Below are 18,472 nucleotides of genomic sequence, written 5' to 3'. Positions count from 1 at the left end.
TCCTAATTTTTGAACCTGCAGTCAGATACAACCTTCAGGAGACAAAATACACAATGTGTATGTACAACTTTTGTTTATTTGCATCATACACAACCACACACATTCGCTGGTCTTGCAGTACTGTAGAACAGACAACACAGGACATGTACACCAGTTTACCCATCCATTACCACCAGCACACAAGCCTGAAGACTTTTATCCTTCATCAGAAAGAATACTCAGTAGTATACTAAATCCCCCCAAAATTACCTGCATTAAAAATGAGCAAAAAAAAAGCAAAACAAACGTATTCAGAAGCCAGCATCAGTGCAACTGTGCAGTAATATGCTCCATGAATACAAAAACTGCTTGTTCACATTAGGAGGGAGTGCTCCATCATTTCCAGTGCACATAAGTTTTTTAACAAAGTTAAGCAGATAAACAGCAGTTCGACTGATTATTTCACTGTAAACAAAAGCAAGGTGCCACAGTCATTAGTAGTACATACATATAAGATGGTAACAGATCCAGTCTGTCCATGTTGTGAGTGCTGCAGTAGAGATCACTATGGATAAATGAGAGAACAAAATTTCAACAGGAAATGGTGAATGTTGAGGATTTAAGTTCTAGATTTGACTCTAGACATATCCACATTAGTCAGCTTTCTATTTTACAAGCAAAACTAATATCAAGCAAAAAATAAAAAATAAACAAATATACATACACCTTGCTTTCCTGGATTAAGGCGAATACATTAGGCTACATAATGATAATGAAGGATAGCAACATAATTTATACTGTTCAAAGATTTTCTACAGAAGAAAAATAAACTTTAAAAACATGTTTTTAACCAGGCATGTTGTTGCATCCCCTCTTATAGCAAGCAATTACTTGAATGAGGTCTGTAACTTTGCTCATGCATTAAAAAGAGGTTAGTTGGGACTTTATCATTACCATTCCCCTTTCCTGTTCATATTCTGTAAAAGTGAGGCAAAGCAGCTTTGGAAATGAGGGTATTGTTTTGCATAGGGCTGCACAATATACTGCAAATTTATCGCAATGCTACTCTAATGCAATATCACAAAGAACTGCCAGAACTGCATCAAATGTTGGCTACTTTTTCAAGTAGCATGCACTCAAGCTCTTTATACTTGTAATACTTAGAGACTCTTGTTTAATGCAGCACAAAAATTAAGAGGATGGCATTATGGTCAAATCATTAAGCAATACTAACTTAGTTGTTTCATTTCCAAAGTAAAAGAAATTAAATTTGAGCTGGATATCAACATTCATTAGTTTATCATATGCTTTTGTTTTCTAATATTGTGCAGCCCTAGTTTTGCAAGATGCCTTCCTAAGATGGTTTGTGGAGGGTGTAGATGCAGATAAATGTTATTTAAAGAAGGTCTTATTTAATGCTTCCAGAACAAAATTGAAAAGGCAGCAGTCCATTTTAAACAACCATGATTTTGATCTTAAACATGGGTTGGTTTTGAAAGCTGTACAGTATTTTATATCTCCATGGTAAGAGTCCAGAGACTCCTGGAATAAAATAATCACCATTCAATCAAGTATTGCTCATATATATGTGCACTCTGTGCAAGTGTAGAAATAATAAACATACTGTAACATTTTTATTATATAAGATATCTATACAGCCAACAAAGGCCACAACTGTGCCATCGTATACATTTTTCTAAATTTACATATGTTCATCTGTACATGCACCTGTAGTGCAAGAATTTTTTTTTTGTTTGTTTATTCTAGAGCAAGACATCAGGGCAGTTCATTTATTTGGACAACTCAGCAACTTATTTTAAATGGTCCAGTTTAGGTTATTTTGCTCCTTCACCTTTTTGTACATAACTTTTTTTCTTGTATGACATAGAAAGATCCACTGCAGGGACTTTCATACCACCTGTGCATCAACTTCCACCCACCAGGGGAATATTTTGAACCAGCTTTGGCAACCAAGGATTTAAAGTAATTCTTTAAAGCAAAAATATACAGTACATTAAAAACACAATTGTTTTTTCTGGTTTTACTGTGGATAATGACAGCTAACGTCTTCACAATGTCTTTTGTTTTAAATCTGAGGTCAATTATTTGCCACCAAAGCACATTCATCTCTGGGACACAGAACCTGTCTCCTTCCTTCCTTGATCTTCACGTGATGTCACAAAAGGAAGCTGTGTGTTTGGGATGTTCCCTTAAAACATCAACTTTCACCTCCAATTAAGTCAAATTTTGTGAATTGTATCAGAAATGTACAAAGCAATGGCATCATCATTTGGGTTTTCACAAATTGCTTCAAGTTTCTTTGTGACTTAACTAAAAATAACTTTGTTCCGCTTGACTGATTTAAACAAGTGGTTCAGTGTAATTCAATGTTGGTAAGTAAAAAAAAAATGCATAAAGTGTATTTAAATAGCTGGTTTATTATCTGTAGAATATAAAATAAATACTTTAAAAATTGGCTATCAAGGAGTAAAATATAACCTCCCAAAAGTTCAGAAAATATTTTTCAAAATGATATAAGTTTATCTTCAGAATTTATGAAAGTACTTCAAAAATATTGTCCATTATGAAATGGTGATGGGGCAAATTGACCAGGAGCTGGACCATTTGCTCATGTCAAAATAAGTAAAGAAAACATATCACGGGTCTAACATCAAGCTGCAACAAAAAAACACCTTCCGTTATGCACAAAGTGATACATTTCTGCTTCAGTAAGTGCACTAAAAATGAGAGAAATTGTTACACGTGTTGTCAAGCATAGAAGATAAGTTCAGGAATCTGCCCTCCCTGCACCCCGGTGCCGTTGGTGCTGTCTGAGGAGCACTGGAACTGGAATGTCACTTTACCACACTGTACCTCTGTCATCCCTTCCTGTCCAAAGTAGCTCAACTCATTTCCATCCAGAACAACACTGGCAGTGTAGAAGGTATCTGGCTCAATTTGGACTGGATACTCGAACCATACTGGAAAGGTGTTGCTGGACCCATCAGAGAAGTATTTATTGAGGTTTTGCCCCAGCAGCACACCTTGACGCTTCAGCTCTATCTTGGCACTGTACTCTGCTGAGCCACAGCTAGATCCGTACAAGCCAAACCCGGCGATAAAAACTCTTTTATCCACAGCAAACTGTATGCTGTCACAGCGGCCGCGGTAGCGCCACTGATTGCTTCGATAGGCACAGGACTGGAATCTGTGGCAGCGCTGTGGCGTCAGGCCTTTCCTCGGTTGACTTGCAAACTTAAGCTCAGGCTTCTTGGCTGCCGTGTACCACAAGAAGATGTCATTGGTCTCATTAAGCGTCAACACGCCGGACTGGGCTGCTCCATTGGCAAAGTCATCCAGAGCCATTGTAGGGATACGTATCAGGTACATGGCCTTCCCCAGGACCTTACGCTTGTTGTCAGTAGAAGACGTGAGCTCCTGTCTTTGACACTCGGCCTCAGCCCAGCAAAGTGCAGCCTCGAATACCACTATCTCTTTAGCATTGAGTGTCTCTCGCTGAAGGATGCTCTCCAGGGTCTGGGAGTCGATGTCACAGAAACCCTCTGAACGTAATGCCAGCTCAGCCTGGGCATCAATCACCTCCCAGCAGCGCTGTGTCAACTCCGGCTCCTCAAACAGGCAGCTCTGGGAGAGCAGCACGCAGGCGTTCTTGGCACTCAGGCTTGTCTCTAGGAAGTTGACGCAGGCACGTGCCAGGTGAGGGACAATGTACTTTTTGGCAGCATAGAGAGTGGCCAGCACGGTGTCAGCAGTCAAGTCAATTTCATCACAGTATATATATCTGTTGGAGAAGAAATTGGACATTTGTCACATCAACAAACCAAAATGTTTAGCATGTTGTTATAAAATCAGGGGAGGTAGAATAGTAAAATAATTGAAATTAGAAAATTTAGTGAAAGGAAAGTATTGAGATTTACCTCATTGTAAAGTCATTTATTTAGTCAATATTTAGTTCAGATTGGGCCAATACTAAAGAATAAAAGAAATTCTAAATGTTGAAGAAAAGGCTTTTGAACATTTTATTTAATATTTTATCAAAATGCAGTTTCTGTTGAGGAATAAACCAGAAAACCCTCAGATTTTCTGAAACTTTTGGCAGATTGAGTGCCATTGAAATTGGCTAAAACTACACCTCAAGTGCCCAACATGACAACATCATGACTCGGTCTATTGACTCAGGTTTATCTTGTTGACACCTCAGACATTTAGCTTTTTATGTTCCTATCTAGTAAAGTGAGAGTGAACCCCCTTGGTGATAATAGAGCTGAATGAGACTTTCAGAAAGAAGATTTTGGCAGCTTTTTGCTCCAGTAAGGAGTTTAAAAAGGTCTCTAAATAATCTGAAATCAGCAAATACACTATACAGAAGATAGTCTTCTAATGGAGAACACTGACAAACTGCAAGCCAAGCCTGGTCATCCAGGTAAGGTCAACCTTAGAGCAGACCACAAAATGCTAAAAATATTCTCCAAAAATCTTTTTTGTGCTGCTGATGTGAAAGTGACTCCCTGTATAGCCAGAAATAAACTGCAAAGTTTAACTTTCAGGAGAGATATGATAAGGGAACCATTTCTCTCTAAGACTGTACTCAGTATAACATGAAAGTCATACTGAGCAAAAACATAGACATAGAGCACGACTTAAATAACGTTTGTTTGGAAGATGAGTTTAAAACTACACAATTGAGCCAGAACAGAGGACATGTTCAGTATTTTTAGGAAAAAAAAAACTGATACCAATTATAAAGCATATAGGTGGATGTGTCAAGGTTTAGGGAAGCTTGTGCTGCAGCACAACCTGAACAGCTCATCACAGAATCCACTATTAATTTTACCATGCATCAGAGTGTACTTTCTTTCATTAGAGTGTAGTTTTTTTTCTCTCTCATTTAATGAGCAAACAAGAAAATTTTGGGTGTTTAACTGTAATTAAATCATTCTTTCCACAGAAAACAAAAACATGATTCTTTTTGGCTAAATGAATAAAGGATAATACTTATGTACTCTGAGTACAGATAATATGCTTGCATAGACAGGTATAATAAGTCATGAGTGTTGAGCAGTTTTATACAAAATATAATAGAAAAAATATTGATCTAGACAAAGAACATCAGTAAATAATCAGTGATGTGAGGGAAAAATAGACAAACAGTCTGAACCTTCTTACTTTAGCATTGCCAGAAACGCCGCTGGTTCCACATCCGGTATGTGAATCTCATCTTTGTTTTCTGCAAGTTCACCATAAAACATGGCATGAAACACTGAACTGCCTACAGCCAGTACGTACTGTGGAAAGAAGAAGAGAAAACACTGTGACAATGAAGAATATACACTTTACTAGCACATAAAATGTAGCATCTCTGTATCTATGCATGTACAGTTATGGAGGTTTGAGATCTGGAAAATAATTCATGCCCTAGACTTTTTGTCAATGGAAATATTTTTTGTTTCTTGTTTGTATGAGGGTGCAGCTTAATATCTCATCACAATATAAAAATAAAAAAACACAAAAATAACAACATTAAGTGAAACCTTAACAATATAGAGTCAAAGTTTTTATACCATCAGGATGATAGATAGATAGATAGATAGATAGATAGATAGATAGATAGATAGATAGATAGATAGATAGATAGATAGATAGATAGATAGATAGATAGATAGATAGATAGATAGATAGATAGATAGATAGATAGATAGATAGATGATAGATAGATAGATAGATAGATAGATAGATAGATAGATAGATAGATAGATAGATAGATAGATAGATAGATAGATAGATAGATAGATAGATAGATAGATAGATAGATAGATAGATAGATAGATAGATAGACTAAAATCAGGTGCTTCGAGGGTTGTTTGCTATTAGAACAGCCTAATGCCTGTGATAGCAGATAAAAGCTTTTGCAATATTTACTGAGGTCGGGTTGTAATTATTTTGTTCAGGTCATTTTGTAAAACCGCTAACAAAAGCAAATGTTTGTTTTATTTCTGTGAGAATCGTGACCAACAACGACTTGTCAATAGATTATGCCTGGAAACATAGCCTGTTGTTTAAAGTAAACAAGTTTGCCATGGTTTGGCATAGTCGGATGGATATACGAAAGAAAAGGTCCAATATATTTTTTGTTTGGATAAAAGCGCAAGTATCTGAGAAAAGCTTGAGTCATGAAAATATTTAATGCTTGGATTTTCTCTGCAGTTCTTAGCCAGCTTTTCTTTTCCCCGTGAACAGGAAGGCAGATTTCTAGATACTTAACTGAGTGCACTAAAGGTTCAGTTTGCTGGAATTAATTTCTTATCTGAATCATGATGAAATTAGATGTAACACAATCAGCGTTTTCATTAATAGGCACGCTTCGATTAGACACTGCTGGGCCTCAAGTTCTGTTTATAAACTCAGGTTTCAGATCTTTGTGTGGAAGTGTTTGTGCAAGGACGTGTAGGTGAATATGTGGGTGGCATAAATTTCCTGAAATAAATTTCTCTAAATTGCAGCCAGTCAGGGGGAAATGCTTGAAAAGATGTCACTATTGCTGTAGATGCTGGTACATGCTATAATACAATTTTCTAAAACATATTTGTTTCCTTCATTATGGAGACACACATGCTCTTGAATATGGATTAAGGAACAATATAATAGAAATGAATTAAATTAGTCTCAGGTCATGCTCTTCATAGATATAAACAAATTTAATGCTTTTAGCTATTTCCTTGGCTTGCTCAAGAACTAACTACAAAGACAATGGTTGTGTAATTTCCTGCCAACTGGACACAATAAAGATTGCTGAGCTGAATATCTTTAAATCCTATTGGTATAATGTTTCAGCATAAAGGGCCATCAAATCATTCTTCCATAACTGTTCTCTCTAAATGCACCAAGAGCACTGAAGCTCCAAATCATATATAATTCACTTGGTCTCATATAATGGACCAAAAGAGAGAAAATAGAGCTATTGAAAGCTAATGTGGTTGGACGGGTGAATTTAAGGCATTAAAGGGACTTACCATATTAATCTTGCGTAATTGTGTTTAAAGTAAGTAAATATCAGAGTGCATTCACAGAGGGCATATGGTGTAAGAAAAGGTTCATCTTAATTATTTATCTGAACATCTTGAAAGAGCAGTCACTTCAGTGGGCAGAGAAAACAAAGACAAGGGCTAAGCAAGATTGTGATACAAGTTAGATATAGTATTACATAAGTTAGTTAGTGATAACTGAACAAGAAAAATTACATTTTCTTAATTAAAGTAGATTTATTTACAGGTTTTAAATTGTAGAAATTAGCACAAGCATTAAAACAGTTGAAATTTAATTGAAACCGGCTGAAGTTGTTCTGACCCTTGCATGTATGGTCTATTGAGAGGTGAGTGGGATTTCCCTGCTAATATACAAGTCCCTTGAAATTCCACTCTTATTAATTGAGAAGTGATAAAATATTTTTTTCTAGTTTTTTACCAGTAAATTATTTATTAGTAAAAGTTTGGTATCACATTTGCAGAAGACAGTTAAAATGTCTTGTGACCTGATTAAACTTTAGTTGTTTTTTTTCAAACTGAAATTCAGAGACAGTAGTTAGCATAGTTACACATTAATTCGAAAGCTTGCTCCCTTTCCTTATTATTTGTGAGAAAAAGTCTGATTTTTAAAAAACAAAAAAGTCAAACATTTTTAAATGTCTGAAGTCATAGCAGCTATATGCAGAGTCAGCTATAAAGGGTCAGTTACAGAAGTAGTTTAAGGAATGCTTAAACGAGTTAGTTGTGAATTATAGCGTTATAGCATTACAGTATATAAAATATTTTCTAAAATCTTTCCTAAGAGCATTTTCACATTTATAGTTTCTTTACTTTTATCCAAATCAGTTTTTAGTTTCATTTATAACTTTTCTTGATGGTTTGGTGTCTGAAAGCATGTGAAAAGAATTTAATCAAATTGTTAGTTACTATTTCTGCCAAAATAATTGAATAAGTATAATGATTTTGAGAACCTGGCTTGAAGCTTGGGTGTCGGTTTATGCTTTGCAAAAAAATAAATGTAATTTTATTTACTCTACAATGCAAGGCATATCTGACTATGGGAAGTCATTTGGCTGAAGTTTGCAGCAACGTCTGGTTGAGGTGTAGGATTGAGGTGAGATCACATTCAGACCATAAACACATCACTCTGGAGTCTGTTTGAAACCGAGGTGATTTTAGTACCCGGTCTTTGGGTTTACATCTACCTAAATAAATCACACTAATGGAGCAACCGAAGCAAGGACTACTTTAAATGTACTCAAACATGGTAAATATAAAAAATAAAAAAAAAACAATATTTGTAAATTCCCATTCTTTTCTCATCTTCCTTCATTGAATTTAAAGGAAGGAAGCAGTTCTGAAAAGCTGAGTTTGGACTGAGACATTTTGTGTGAGATGACTGCTGAGGCAGAGACGACCCCTTCGTCTTGCTCCCGCTCTTTCAGCCTCATTTATATAAATATTTGAAGACTGTCTTGAAAAAGACACATGGTGCGGAAGTGAGAACAGAGCACAAAAGATTTCATTTCCACAGAAGCACTCGATGGAAGAAGATTATTTTCATGCTTCTATGAAATGACCTATGAAACTCAGCCTGCCTGATCCCTTGTTTGTTGATTTCCTTTTCTTGTTGCCGTTATTTTTACTGATAGATTCTTACTCTGTGGCCCGGCAGCCGCTGGGTCCTTCCAGGCTGACCCACGACAAAATGAACATCTGCCATCAGCTCATTGTTGAACATCACTGAATTTCTGAAGAGAAAGTAAAGCAGACAAACAAAATCAGAATGTTTGCACATTTCAGCTGTATGGTAACATTATCGCTCAGTAGCATCTTTCATCCTGCTTCAGCTAAAGTAAAACAGTCTCATCGGTATAAGTTCTCTTCATACTACTTATTTTTATGTCTTCTCTCTTCATAAAGACAGGCAAACAAGACAACAAACTTAATGGAAAGTCCCCGCTGTGAAAGAACGGGACCAACAATAAAGCTGTGCTCATATATTATTGAGTACATGTCACTGGGGTGGGTAAACAGCCCCACGACGTTCTGGAGAGACAACAAAAGCCAGGTCAAAAAAAAAAGCCCACGTTTTGCTCCGAACAGCTGGGGCCTTTTACAGACAGGCCAAAGTAAATATTTTGCTTTTAGCACAGATCAGCTTCTGCATGTTGTGCATATCAAACACACTTGCTGCCTGTCTGTTCTCCGCTGCATCAGAGCCGTGAAGGCTGGAGGAGTGGGAGAGGCTGTAAACAGAGGTCTACCCAACAGAATGAGGACAGCACTGACAGAACACTGGCAAAATGGCAGGGGCCTGTTTCAGCTGTCGAGGTACAGCAAGGTTTTAAACAATTAAGGTTAACATGTGCAGTTCAAAGCTGTTTCAATAAGAATACAATAGATTGGCTGGAATTGTCTTTCCAAGTGATTGCTGAGCACTGCTGGTCCAGATAGCTGAAAGAAGTCTCCTAAACATTTCCCTTGCTCCCAAAAACAATACATTTTGTTGTTTTTTTCATATGAATAATATGTAATCTAAAAGCCTGCAACCCATTGCTCTTTTTAAGGTAATATTGTTTTAAATTTGATAACAGTACATCTGCTAACCAGCAGAGAGTCAGCTAGCTACCTAAGTAGATAGCCAGACCACCTAACCTGCTAATATCAGATTATTACACTACTATGAAGATTATGAATAGTTAATTTCCCAACTGCAATAAGAAAAAATTTTAACACCATTGCAAATTATTTATGCTCTACTTCAATAAAAGCAACTAAAGCTTTTTAGATTTTTCGTTTTAATTTTTATTCAATGACCGTGATACAGTTTTTTTTGACACTCTCACATTACCTACAGCTAACCACAAATATAAAGGTTGCATTAGTCGTGTCTGAGATAGAGATAAATGAGAATCTTTATACAAGTTTGTCATTTATCAGTACACATGTAATCTCCAAATGGTTGCAGTCATGAGAATCATTTGTGTTGCAGTGTGCAGCTTTCTTGTTTGGCATACTGTACCTTTCTCTTATAGTTGAGTAGAGTCCCTGCCAGTTGCAGTTCTGTATCGTGTTGTTGTTGTTGAGGTTCTGCTGCTGGTACTCCTGCACCGTGGTGGTAGTGGTGGTGGTGGTGGTGGATGCCGGTTTCTTAGTGGGAAAAATTTCCGCAGACATCTTCTTCTTCTTCTTGCTCCTCAGGGTGATTATCTCATAACAGACTGGGGGAAGCTTAGAGCTGCCACTGGCATTCCCTTTTTTGGAGCTTTTGCTTGACTTGCTTTTCACCGAGTCAGGAAGCATTAAGAAGAAAGTCAGACATTTCATGTTCCTTCCCTTGGCATCGACCATGAGTGTGTTCAACTGCTGAGCAGTGGGAGAGCATGCAGAGAAGACATCCAGAAGGAGTAGCCAGGTGTGATGGAGGGCTGAGGGGGATGAGGACAGGAGAGACTTGAGCCACTCTGAGCAGTTCGGCAGCAAGAGTCCTATGTGAGGTCTGTTCCAGCAGCTTTTGGAACTGCTAGAATATGTCTCTTCTCTGTTTTGTCACTTCCCTGGAGAAGGAGCTTCAAACCGATGACCTGAAGGCTTTTCTCTGATGTGAAGTTTGATCTGGTGATGGAGAGTCTTTCAGGGCTCCCATCTTTGCTTGTCCAGAGTGATAAGATCAGCTCTTCAAATCCACTTCTTCTCTCCTCCTCTCTGTGCCGTTCTCACTCGCTGGCTCACTGAGGGTTGTCCTGACAGCTCCAGATTTAGTATCGCTGCAGTTGTCCTCAGGCAGCACCTTTTACTCAGGTCCTGTCATTTTGCCCTCTTTCTCCCTTTGTGCTTTTCATCCCCTTTCTGCCTCTCTTCATCTATGACTCTTTTTCTCTGTGAGGGAGGATCGTTTTTCCCCCTCTCTTCCTCGGAGCAGACTCATCTGCAGGATGCAGGAGCTGTGAATGCTGCGCTGCTCCGCTCAGCCTCTCGTTCTGCTGACTACAGGGGTTGAATGGGAGAGCGCAGAAGAGATCGAGAGCCCCCACATCCCCGCCCCCCTCTCAGCACAGTTTAGAGCTCTCTCAGGAGCTCAGCCAATGGCAGCAGACAGCATTTATGATTGGCTAATTCAGCCTATAGGGCTGCACATGCTTGAATATGTAATTGGGTACGTCTCAATTAAAGTGGCAGTCATGTCTCATAAGAAAGATAGATTAAGTCACAGCTTTTCCTTCATGTGTTTACTTAAAGCCTAAGGGTTACATTTTAACTCCAATAAATAAGCTTAATAATTGTTTAGGTAGAATTTGATTAGTCATCATATGGCATTTGTATTAAATGCAGTTGATAAAGAGTTGAAAGTATTGAATTCCCACCTATAGTGGGATTATATTACTTCACCATAGATTTATACCTCCAAGATGTTTCAAACAACTTTTCTTTTTAAGAACAAAAAAGGTCTTCAAAGATGTCTTTGTACATTTTTTATCATCCTATCCAGAGAGTACATGGAGCTAACAATACAATGTACTCTCAGCACAATGTTCTCTAAATGCATATGGATTATTTGTCCTTCTTGCTTAACTTGCACAGTAGCTTTACTTTTTTCCTTTGAGGCTTTAATTGTTTATTTACACCCTTGCCACGCTATTGAGTATCTGTCCTGTATTTCAGCTGCACGAAGATACAAGACTTTTATGTAAATAACATTGCTTCTCTAAACACTAGAGAGGCATCTTTTTTAGAAATATATCAATTTCAGTTTGGCCGGTAATTGTTTCCTTTCTTATGAAATATGTGGGGACATATTGAAATTAATTGCATTTTAATTAAAAATTATGTCAACAAAATAGGCAACATTTTTCATTCAAAAACTAAATTGTTGAATAAATGGACATGTAAGCCCACAAAGATTTTTGTTGTTTTTAATCTCTTGTTTTGGTTATTCAACCTTCAGATTGGTACAAGTGCTATTATACCCATTCAGCTTTCAAGTGTTTCAGTAACAACTGATCATTCATTTAACTTATATAAATTACTTCTTCAGCAATGTGGGAAGGGGATTGAGACATTTAGATTGGGCATGCCTGTACTGCTGCAACACGTTTTGAATCTTTCTGCCCAGATTAAGCCTAATCTAGGATGTAGAAATGCAGGTAGGAGTTAGCCTACTTGGTCAAATTCTTAATTATTTTTAGCTTTATGTTCAGCAATGGTGTCTTTTCTTATTCTTCTTACCAGAACCTTGTTTAAGTGTGCAAGCTCGCTTTTCTTTACATTTGATTTGATACTGTCACACATGCAGTTTTATCTTCATGTAAGCGAAGCTATTTTTTTGTTATTTTTGTTACAAAACTATCAAAACATTCTGTGCCATCAGCATCAGAGTTGTTACCAGATATTTGCATACATCGTATAAAAACAGAACTATTTTGTATGGCATTAAATCAGTCTACACTTCAAATGTTAGATCAGTTAGGATTACATATATAGTCTTTTCCTTAAGTTCCAGAATAATAGAAACATTCTTTAAAAATAAACATAAAATAATTTTAAGGTTAAATTATTCTGTTTTTAGGTGGAGGAAGCTTCTTCTGAATTACTTCCCACTTTATATTTTTCAACATACCTAGTCCATTTTAAGATTGGTATTTTTAATGGGTTGTGTATATTTAATTTTGACCAAATAATTAGATGTTGACAGACAGATAAACAGTCAGTGGGTCTGGTTTTAAAGGAAAAGAACAAATTCATTAAAGAGAAATGGAAGGAGCTGAAATCTCACTTACGTTCACCCCTAGGGGGCAGTGTAACAGGAGAGGGAATATATAGGAACTTTCAAGTTCCTTTATGAAAGCCTAATGGCTTTCTGCTAAAAAGTAAATAATGAGTTAAACTATAGTCAGGATACTACAAAGGTCCCCCAGGGTAGCGATTGGGACAATAGTATTTACTGGACACAGAAAGCTGGAACTGACTGTGCAGCTGACAGATCGGCCATCTATTGGAAACAGATTTTTATAGTGCCACTTCAAGTGTATTTGGCTATTATTTAAGTTGGCATAATCATTTTGTGGGTGTTTTGCAGAATAATTAACTTTCTGTGGTGTCATTATGTTTAGAGAGTTCATCATTATTTAATCGTCCCTCTTTGTTTTGTGGTGAAAACATAGCTGGGAAAAGACCTTGAAAGTACTTTGCAGCTGATATAGTGTCATCCTTAGGGTAATTTAGAAGAACCATTTGTCTTAAGGTTTAGCTTAACTGTTGCTTCAACTGTTTTTGATCCCGTGTTTTCATAAAATCACTAAATAATAAATTGACCTCCCCTAGGTGGCCAGATATTTAATAAAGTTCACTTTAACAGTCCGACCAGGATGACCATATTGTCGATACAAAATGGAAAACGAAGATTCAAGACTATGTTGTGATGGCAAAAAGTAACACACTGTTAAACACTCTTCACATATCAGCATATATCAGCACAAAGCTTTTCAAAACAGGACTTGATATTTTACAAAATAAATCCACATCTCCCAAGTATTCTTTTAGATGACCAGCATGAAAAGAAAAGTATTTGTTGAGTTTGCTATTTTATTTTCATGGTGTGGTGGTAGTGTTATTTCCATTCAAATGTGTGTATTGCACATTCATAACAGTGAAAATAAAACTGACAAACAGACTGGGATAAGTTAAATGAATTTACCTGTGAGACTCTTCCCTGAACCAGTCTCAATATTGATTTTTCCATAAAGCCTAATTAACTGTCTTAGTGTTTTGGTGCACTGAGGAGCATTAGCCCTCTAAGCCCTCTGATACAGTGTACACTGTCGAACAGAGAAATTTGCTATGGCAACATGCAACCAACATTACGGGGCACCATACTCTGAAATTGCAGGCCACTAGAGATGTTACCCTGGTAACCAAATCCACAAGTGACACCAGAAAGGAAAAAAAAAACATATTATGCAGACAATAACAATGATGATGGGAAAAGGTTTTCTCGTGCTGTGCTTTTTATTATTCCAGATAGATCCATTGTCATAGCTGTCTATTATCTGCAGAAGTTAAAATGATGATTCCTTATCTGAAACTGCTAATATGCGTTATAAATTTGACATTTTTACAATTTATCTAACAATATAGCCCAAGAGCTGCCTACAGTATTTGATTTATGCCACCAAATATCAGTTTGAAATGGTTTAATTGCATTTTCCCTCCATTCATCAGCAGAAAATTAAATCCTGTTGTTCACACATGCAGACGCAGGAGTGAAGGGAGGAAGTAATGATGGTGTTGTTACAACGTCAACATTGATTTGATCTCGCATGTTGTCATCACCTCGCCGTACATATTCACAGAGAAGTGAAAAATAAGCATAACTGTAGTAACACTACAATTAACACTGAGTTTAACAAAGACTAACAGCTGCTATAATGATCAAATTTAACACATTTTTTCTCATGCAAGGTTGAAAATGTGTGTGCATATATAGCTATACCATGAACCGTGCTATTTCATAGTTTATGAAATAGCACATCTCAGAATTAAAACATGAAAGCTAGAAAATATTACATGATTTTATACATTGATGGAGCTACAGGTCTCTTAAATTCTTTTCCTCTGTACAGTTTTTCTCCTGCTGTGGCGTAGAAACATCAAAAGACTAAGTTTAAAAGCAGCAGAAGTCCAGCTGTGCCTTTGTTGATTGCTTCTTGAGGATAGATCTCAATGAAACGTCTTTATCTTGTAAGTTGTTTTAGCAGGACACCTCCGTTCTATAAGAACTAACTACAGATGGTGTGCTGTACAAACAAACCAGAAAAGCAGACTGCTGAAATATGCTCAGTGTATAAAAAAAATATATATATATATATATACACTGCTCAAAAAAATAAAGGGAATACTCAAATAACACATCCTAGATCTGAATGAAATAAAAATAAATCTGAAAATCATTTCCACCTGTTGTCTATTCCATTTGCACAACAGCAGGTGATATTGATTGTCAATCAGTGTTGCTTTCTAAGTGGACAGTTTGATTTCACAGAAGTTTGATTTACTTGGAGTTATATTGTATTGTTTGAGTGTTCCCTTTATTTTTTGAGCAGTATATATATATCTATAAATATATATATAACAAAAAAATCTGTATTGGTGTGAATTATTTTGGGTTCAGTGGAATTTAAATTTCTGCAAAACTCCGAATGCTAAGTCATTAGTTATGTTGTGGAGATGGCTGCTTGCCACTTTGGGTTTGAGCACAGAGATGCCACCCTGTGTGGCGACAGAACTCTTCTGCAGAGGGAAACCTGCTGAGAGGCTTGGCCGAGCGCAGCGGAGGAGAGGGGAGGCTGCGAAATGAACTGTGATGAAGGGTTGGCACACGGAGGCAGGGATGGGATCCAGCAGTTCGTCGTCCACTGTTTGCTCTCCGTACCCCTCCTTTCTGCCTCCCCCCACTCTGCTGCCACCATTAAAGCAGGCAAAGGCACCTGACAGGTGGAAGGGGCGGAAGTGATGGCGTCCGCCCAGATATGGGGCTTAGAAGTCCTGAAAGAGCTGATTTTTTCAGTGGGGTCTTGGAGAGAACTGGCAGTTGGGTGCAAGAACAGTGTGAGGGTTTGTGTGCATGTGCACTGCCCTAGTTAAAGTGTGTTTGTGAGGCTAAAACACTTTCCTTGTTTTTTTTTGTCACCATTTGCTTTTGTTGGGGTTCAGTTATCAACAAAATATGTTGAGGGGAAGAAAAGTGTTTATCTAATTTCTGTAAGTGTCAATTCATATGTGAGCATATATTACTTCATGTTTATTTATTGTTCACTACCAAAACAATCTCAATTGAGTCAACAACCCAACCTCCTGCACAGTAGCATCAGAAAACTATCATGCAATGTCATGTTTAGAAGGTTTAGAAGGCCTTTATAGTTTTCAGTTTTTGTCTTTTGTTTGCTGCCAATTAACATTCAGAGTCACCAGTGACAGCTGTGCACATTTCAACTTTATCATGTGAAAAACAGATTTAAGTTGCAAGTACTTCAGAAATTTAACTACTCTTGAATGTGTACATGTACAACACTGCCAGTGAGTATTAAGTCATTATGAAGTCATTCCCAAATCAATAATGAGACTTAAAAGAGGGACACCTAACACTCCAAAGCTAATGCAGTACATAGTGGGGGCTTTTGGATGAAAATTCTCAAAATGAGATTGATGAAGCTTTCATTCAGTCAATTTTTACTGTGGGCAGTTTATTTAGGGGTACTGCAGAGGGTGGACTGGCCTCAGGGGAGAATCTGCTGTAAAGCCTGAGAAAGTTTATGAAGGCCATCATTTAGCCTGTGCATTTTTTGCACAATGTGTGAAGAACTAATTTGGGTTTGGTTGCCGCCAGAATGAGGCAGGACCTCATCTAGCACTTCTAAAGTGTGACTGCTCAATACTTGTTTAGGCAAATCTACTTTGAAAACAACAAGATGTGACACAATATTTGGACACTTTCTTTGTGTTAGAGACTGTGATTCATCTTTTCTGTCTGCCTTGCATTTTCTCCTCTGTCGCCTCTTTCTCCAACTATGATAGAAATTCTAACAGTGACACTATGAATAAATACAAGTGTCAAAATAACGATTACTTTAAGCCAACAGATTTATGAGACGTGGGACTAATGTTGTTTTTTCCCAAATTTATGTAGGTTTTTGAGGAATCAGGCCCACTGGCCTTCACAACACTCATACTAGATTTATTCACTGTATTGCATAACCACATTGTTAATTGCAAATGGCTGTTATAGCAAATGGCAGGATAAACATTTCATCACAAAATGCAATGATCCTCTATTAGTTATGTCTTGTCCAACAAATATCCCAACTCACTTTAACTGGCCAGAAAGGCAGCAACACAGCAGATGAGATGATAGCCTCCCCTTTGGCTAACAATCAATATGTCACACTGAGATCTATGGGGGTAATTTTACTTGCTGGGAACGCAAAGAAATACTAAAGATTGTAGGAGGTTTGCAAGAGCCAGAAGCGTCTCTGAATCACATGCACAACAACCATTTTAAATAGGTACATTATTTTGGCCTCTGCAAGTCAATTTATTTGCACCTATCCTGTGGCTGTGCATGTGTTTTCCGGCATGCGTGTGTGCTTCAGCTAAATTTGTGGATAGAGTAATGACAGTGTAGAGATGACCCTTTAACCCTGGTCCACAACACACTCACTTGCTGACTCCCACACATCCTATTCCATTGCTCACTCTTCATCCTCTCTGTGCTGTCATATAAAACTGATTTGGCATAGTTTTCTGCATGTCTGCCCATTAATTTAGCGTTTTCTACACACAAATCCATTTAAGGTTTTTCAGACCTGCAAGACCGTGCATGTATGTTCACTTACATAAAAATAAAACTCATATGTGTACGCATATGTCCAAATGTCCGGGTTTAATACTTTCAAATCATAGTCTTTTTTTATGTAATAATTAACATTTTTTGCAATGGGTTTTTTCAAACAACAGCTTTGCAAATAAAATGTGGCATACTCAACAGGTTTCTGGGTGAAGCAGAGTGAACTTTGCTATAAAATGAGTTCCCATTGTGTAATTAAAGGAGAAGTTTTGTGCCTTTTTTTACAAGTTATGCCAGTACCCTTAGGTTTTAATTAAATATACATGCTTAGGTTAAAGTATCATCAGAATGCAGTATAATAAAATCCCCTCTCACTCCTTTCTTTTCATACATTACCAGAGCTACATTATTATTAAATATCACTCAAAACACAAAACCAACTTCATCTTTTGAGTTAGGATGTGCTTTGTCTTCGTGTACTTTTTTTAGGGGTGGGGTGTCTATCTCGATTAGAACATAATTATATTGAGAGCAAGAGAGCAAAGAGTGTCAAATATTGATCATTCTCAATCAATCTTCCTTTTGTTTTCCAAAAGGAAGGTTTTGGAATTACAACTGTTTCGACAAGATATGTCACTGTGTCCAACGAGGGATAGATTCACTTCCCATAGTTACCTTTTCCATTTTTGAGTATGTCTGTTTATGTCTCCAAGCAATTGCATACATTGCTGTTGTACTGTATTCCAGCTGTGCTGATATATCTGCAAGCCTAAACTCACACACACAAAAATAATGATGAATTTCCTTTAAAGTTCTTAGAGTTAATTTACTTTATTTTGTTAATGTATCTTAACACATGGATTTAATGATGTCTTATAGCATTTATACTCCTGGCTTGATTTGATTTTTTTCTGGTCTTCATCAGACCACTCTTTTAAAATTGTTTTTTTGATCTTACTTTTTTTAGCTTGTCACATCGTTTTAACTTTTGTTTTTTCTTTCTTTTTTGTTCATATCTAGTTCCTTGCTTTGTGTTCTCCTTTGAAAAAATAATTTGTCATCCATCTCCCTGTCTGCAACCTGCTCTCTGCATTTACATTCTCACCTT

General features: G+C 37.1%; 1 protein-coding gene across 1 annotated transcript; it reads right to left on the bottom strand.

Moving 5' to 3' along the window:
- Positions 1-58: 58 nt before the first annotated feature.
- Positions 59-11,007, bottom strand: btbd3b (BTB (POZ) domain containing 3b). Its single transcript, XM_055029945.1, has 4 exons — positions 10,048-11,007; positions 8,683-8,773; positions 5,167-5,285; positions 59-3,781 (listed from the first exon to the last, which is right to left on the bottom strand). Exons 1-4 carry the CDS (start codon positions 10,374-10,376, stop codon positions 2,749-2,751), a joined length of 1,572 nt encoding a protein of 523 aa, XP_054885920.1. The 5' UTR covers positions 10,377-11,007; the 3' UTR covers positions 59-2,748.
- Between the last annotated feature and the right edge of the window lie 7,465 nt (positions 11,008-18,472).

This window comes from Poeciliopsis prolifica, unplaced genomic scaffold (assembly GCF_027474105.1).
Source record: "Poeciliopsis prolifica strain line A6 unplaced genomic scaffold, Auburn_PproV2 SCAFFOLD005, whole genome shotgun sequence".
NCBI lineage: Eukaryota > Metazoa > Chordata > Actinopteri > Cyprinodontiformes > Poeciliidae > Poeciliopsis > Poeciliopsis prolifica.
This window is presented reverse-complemented; position numbering and strand designations above follow the sequence as displayed.

Excerpts from the sequence above, each read along its gene's own strand:
- btbd3b (XM_055029945.1), bottom strand. The coding sequence starts at position 10,376 with ATGGTCGATGCCAAGGGAAGGAACATGAAATGTCTGACTTTCTTCTTA. Across the intron at positions 8,774-10,047 it reads TACTCAACTATAAGAGAAAG|AAATTCAGTGATGTTCAACA; the intron begins GTACAGTATGCC and ends CTTTCTCTTCAG. Across the intron at positions 3,782-5,166 it reads GCGTTTCTGGCAATGCTAAA|ATATATATACTGTGATGAAA; the intron begins GTAAGAAGGTTC and ends CTTCTCCAACAG.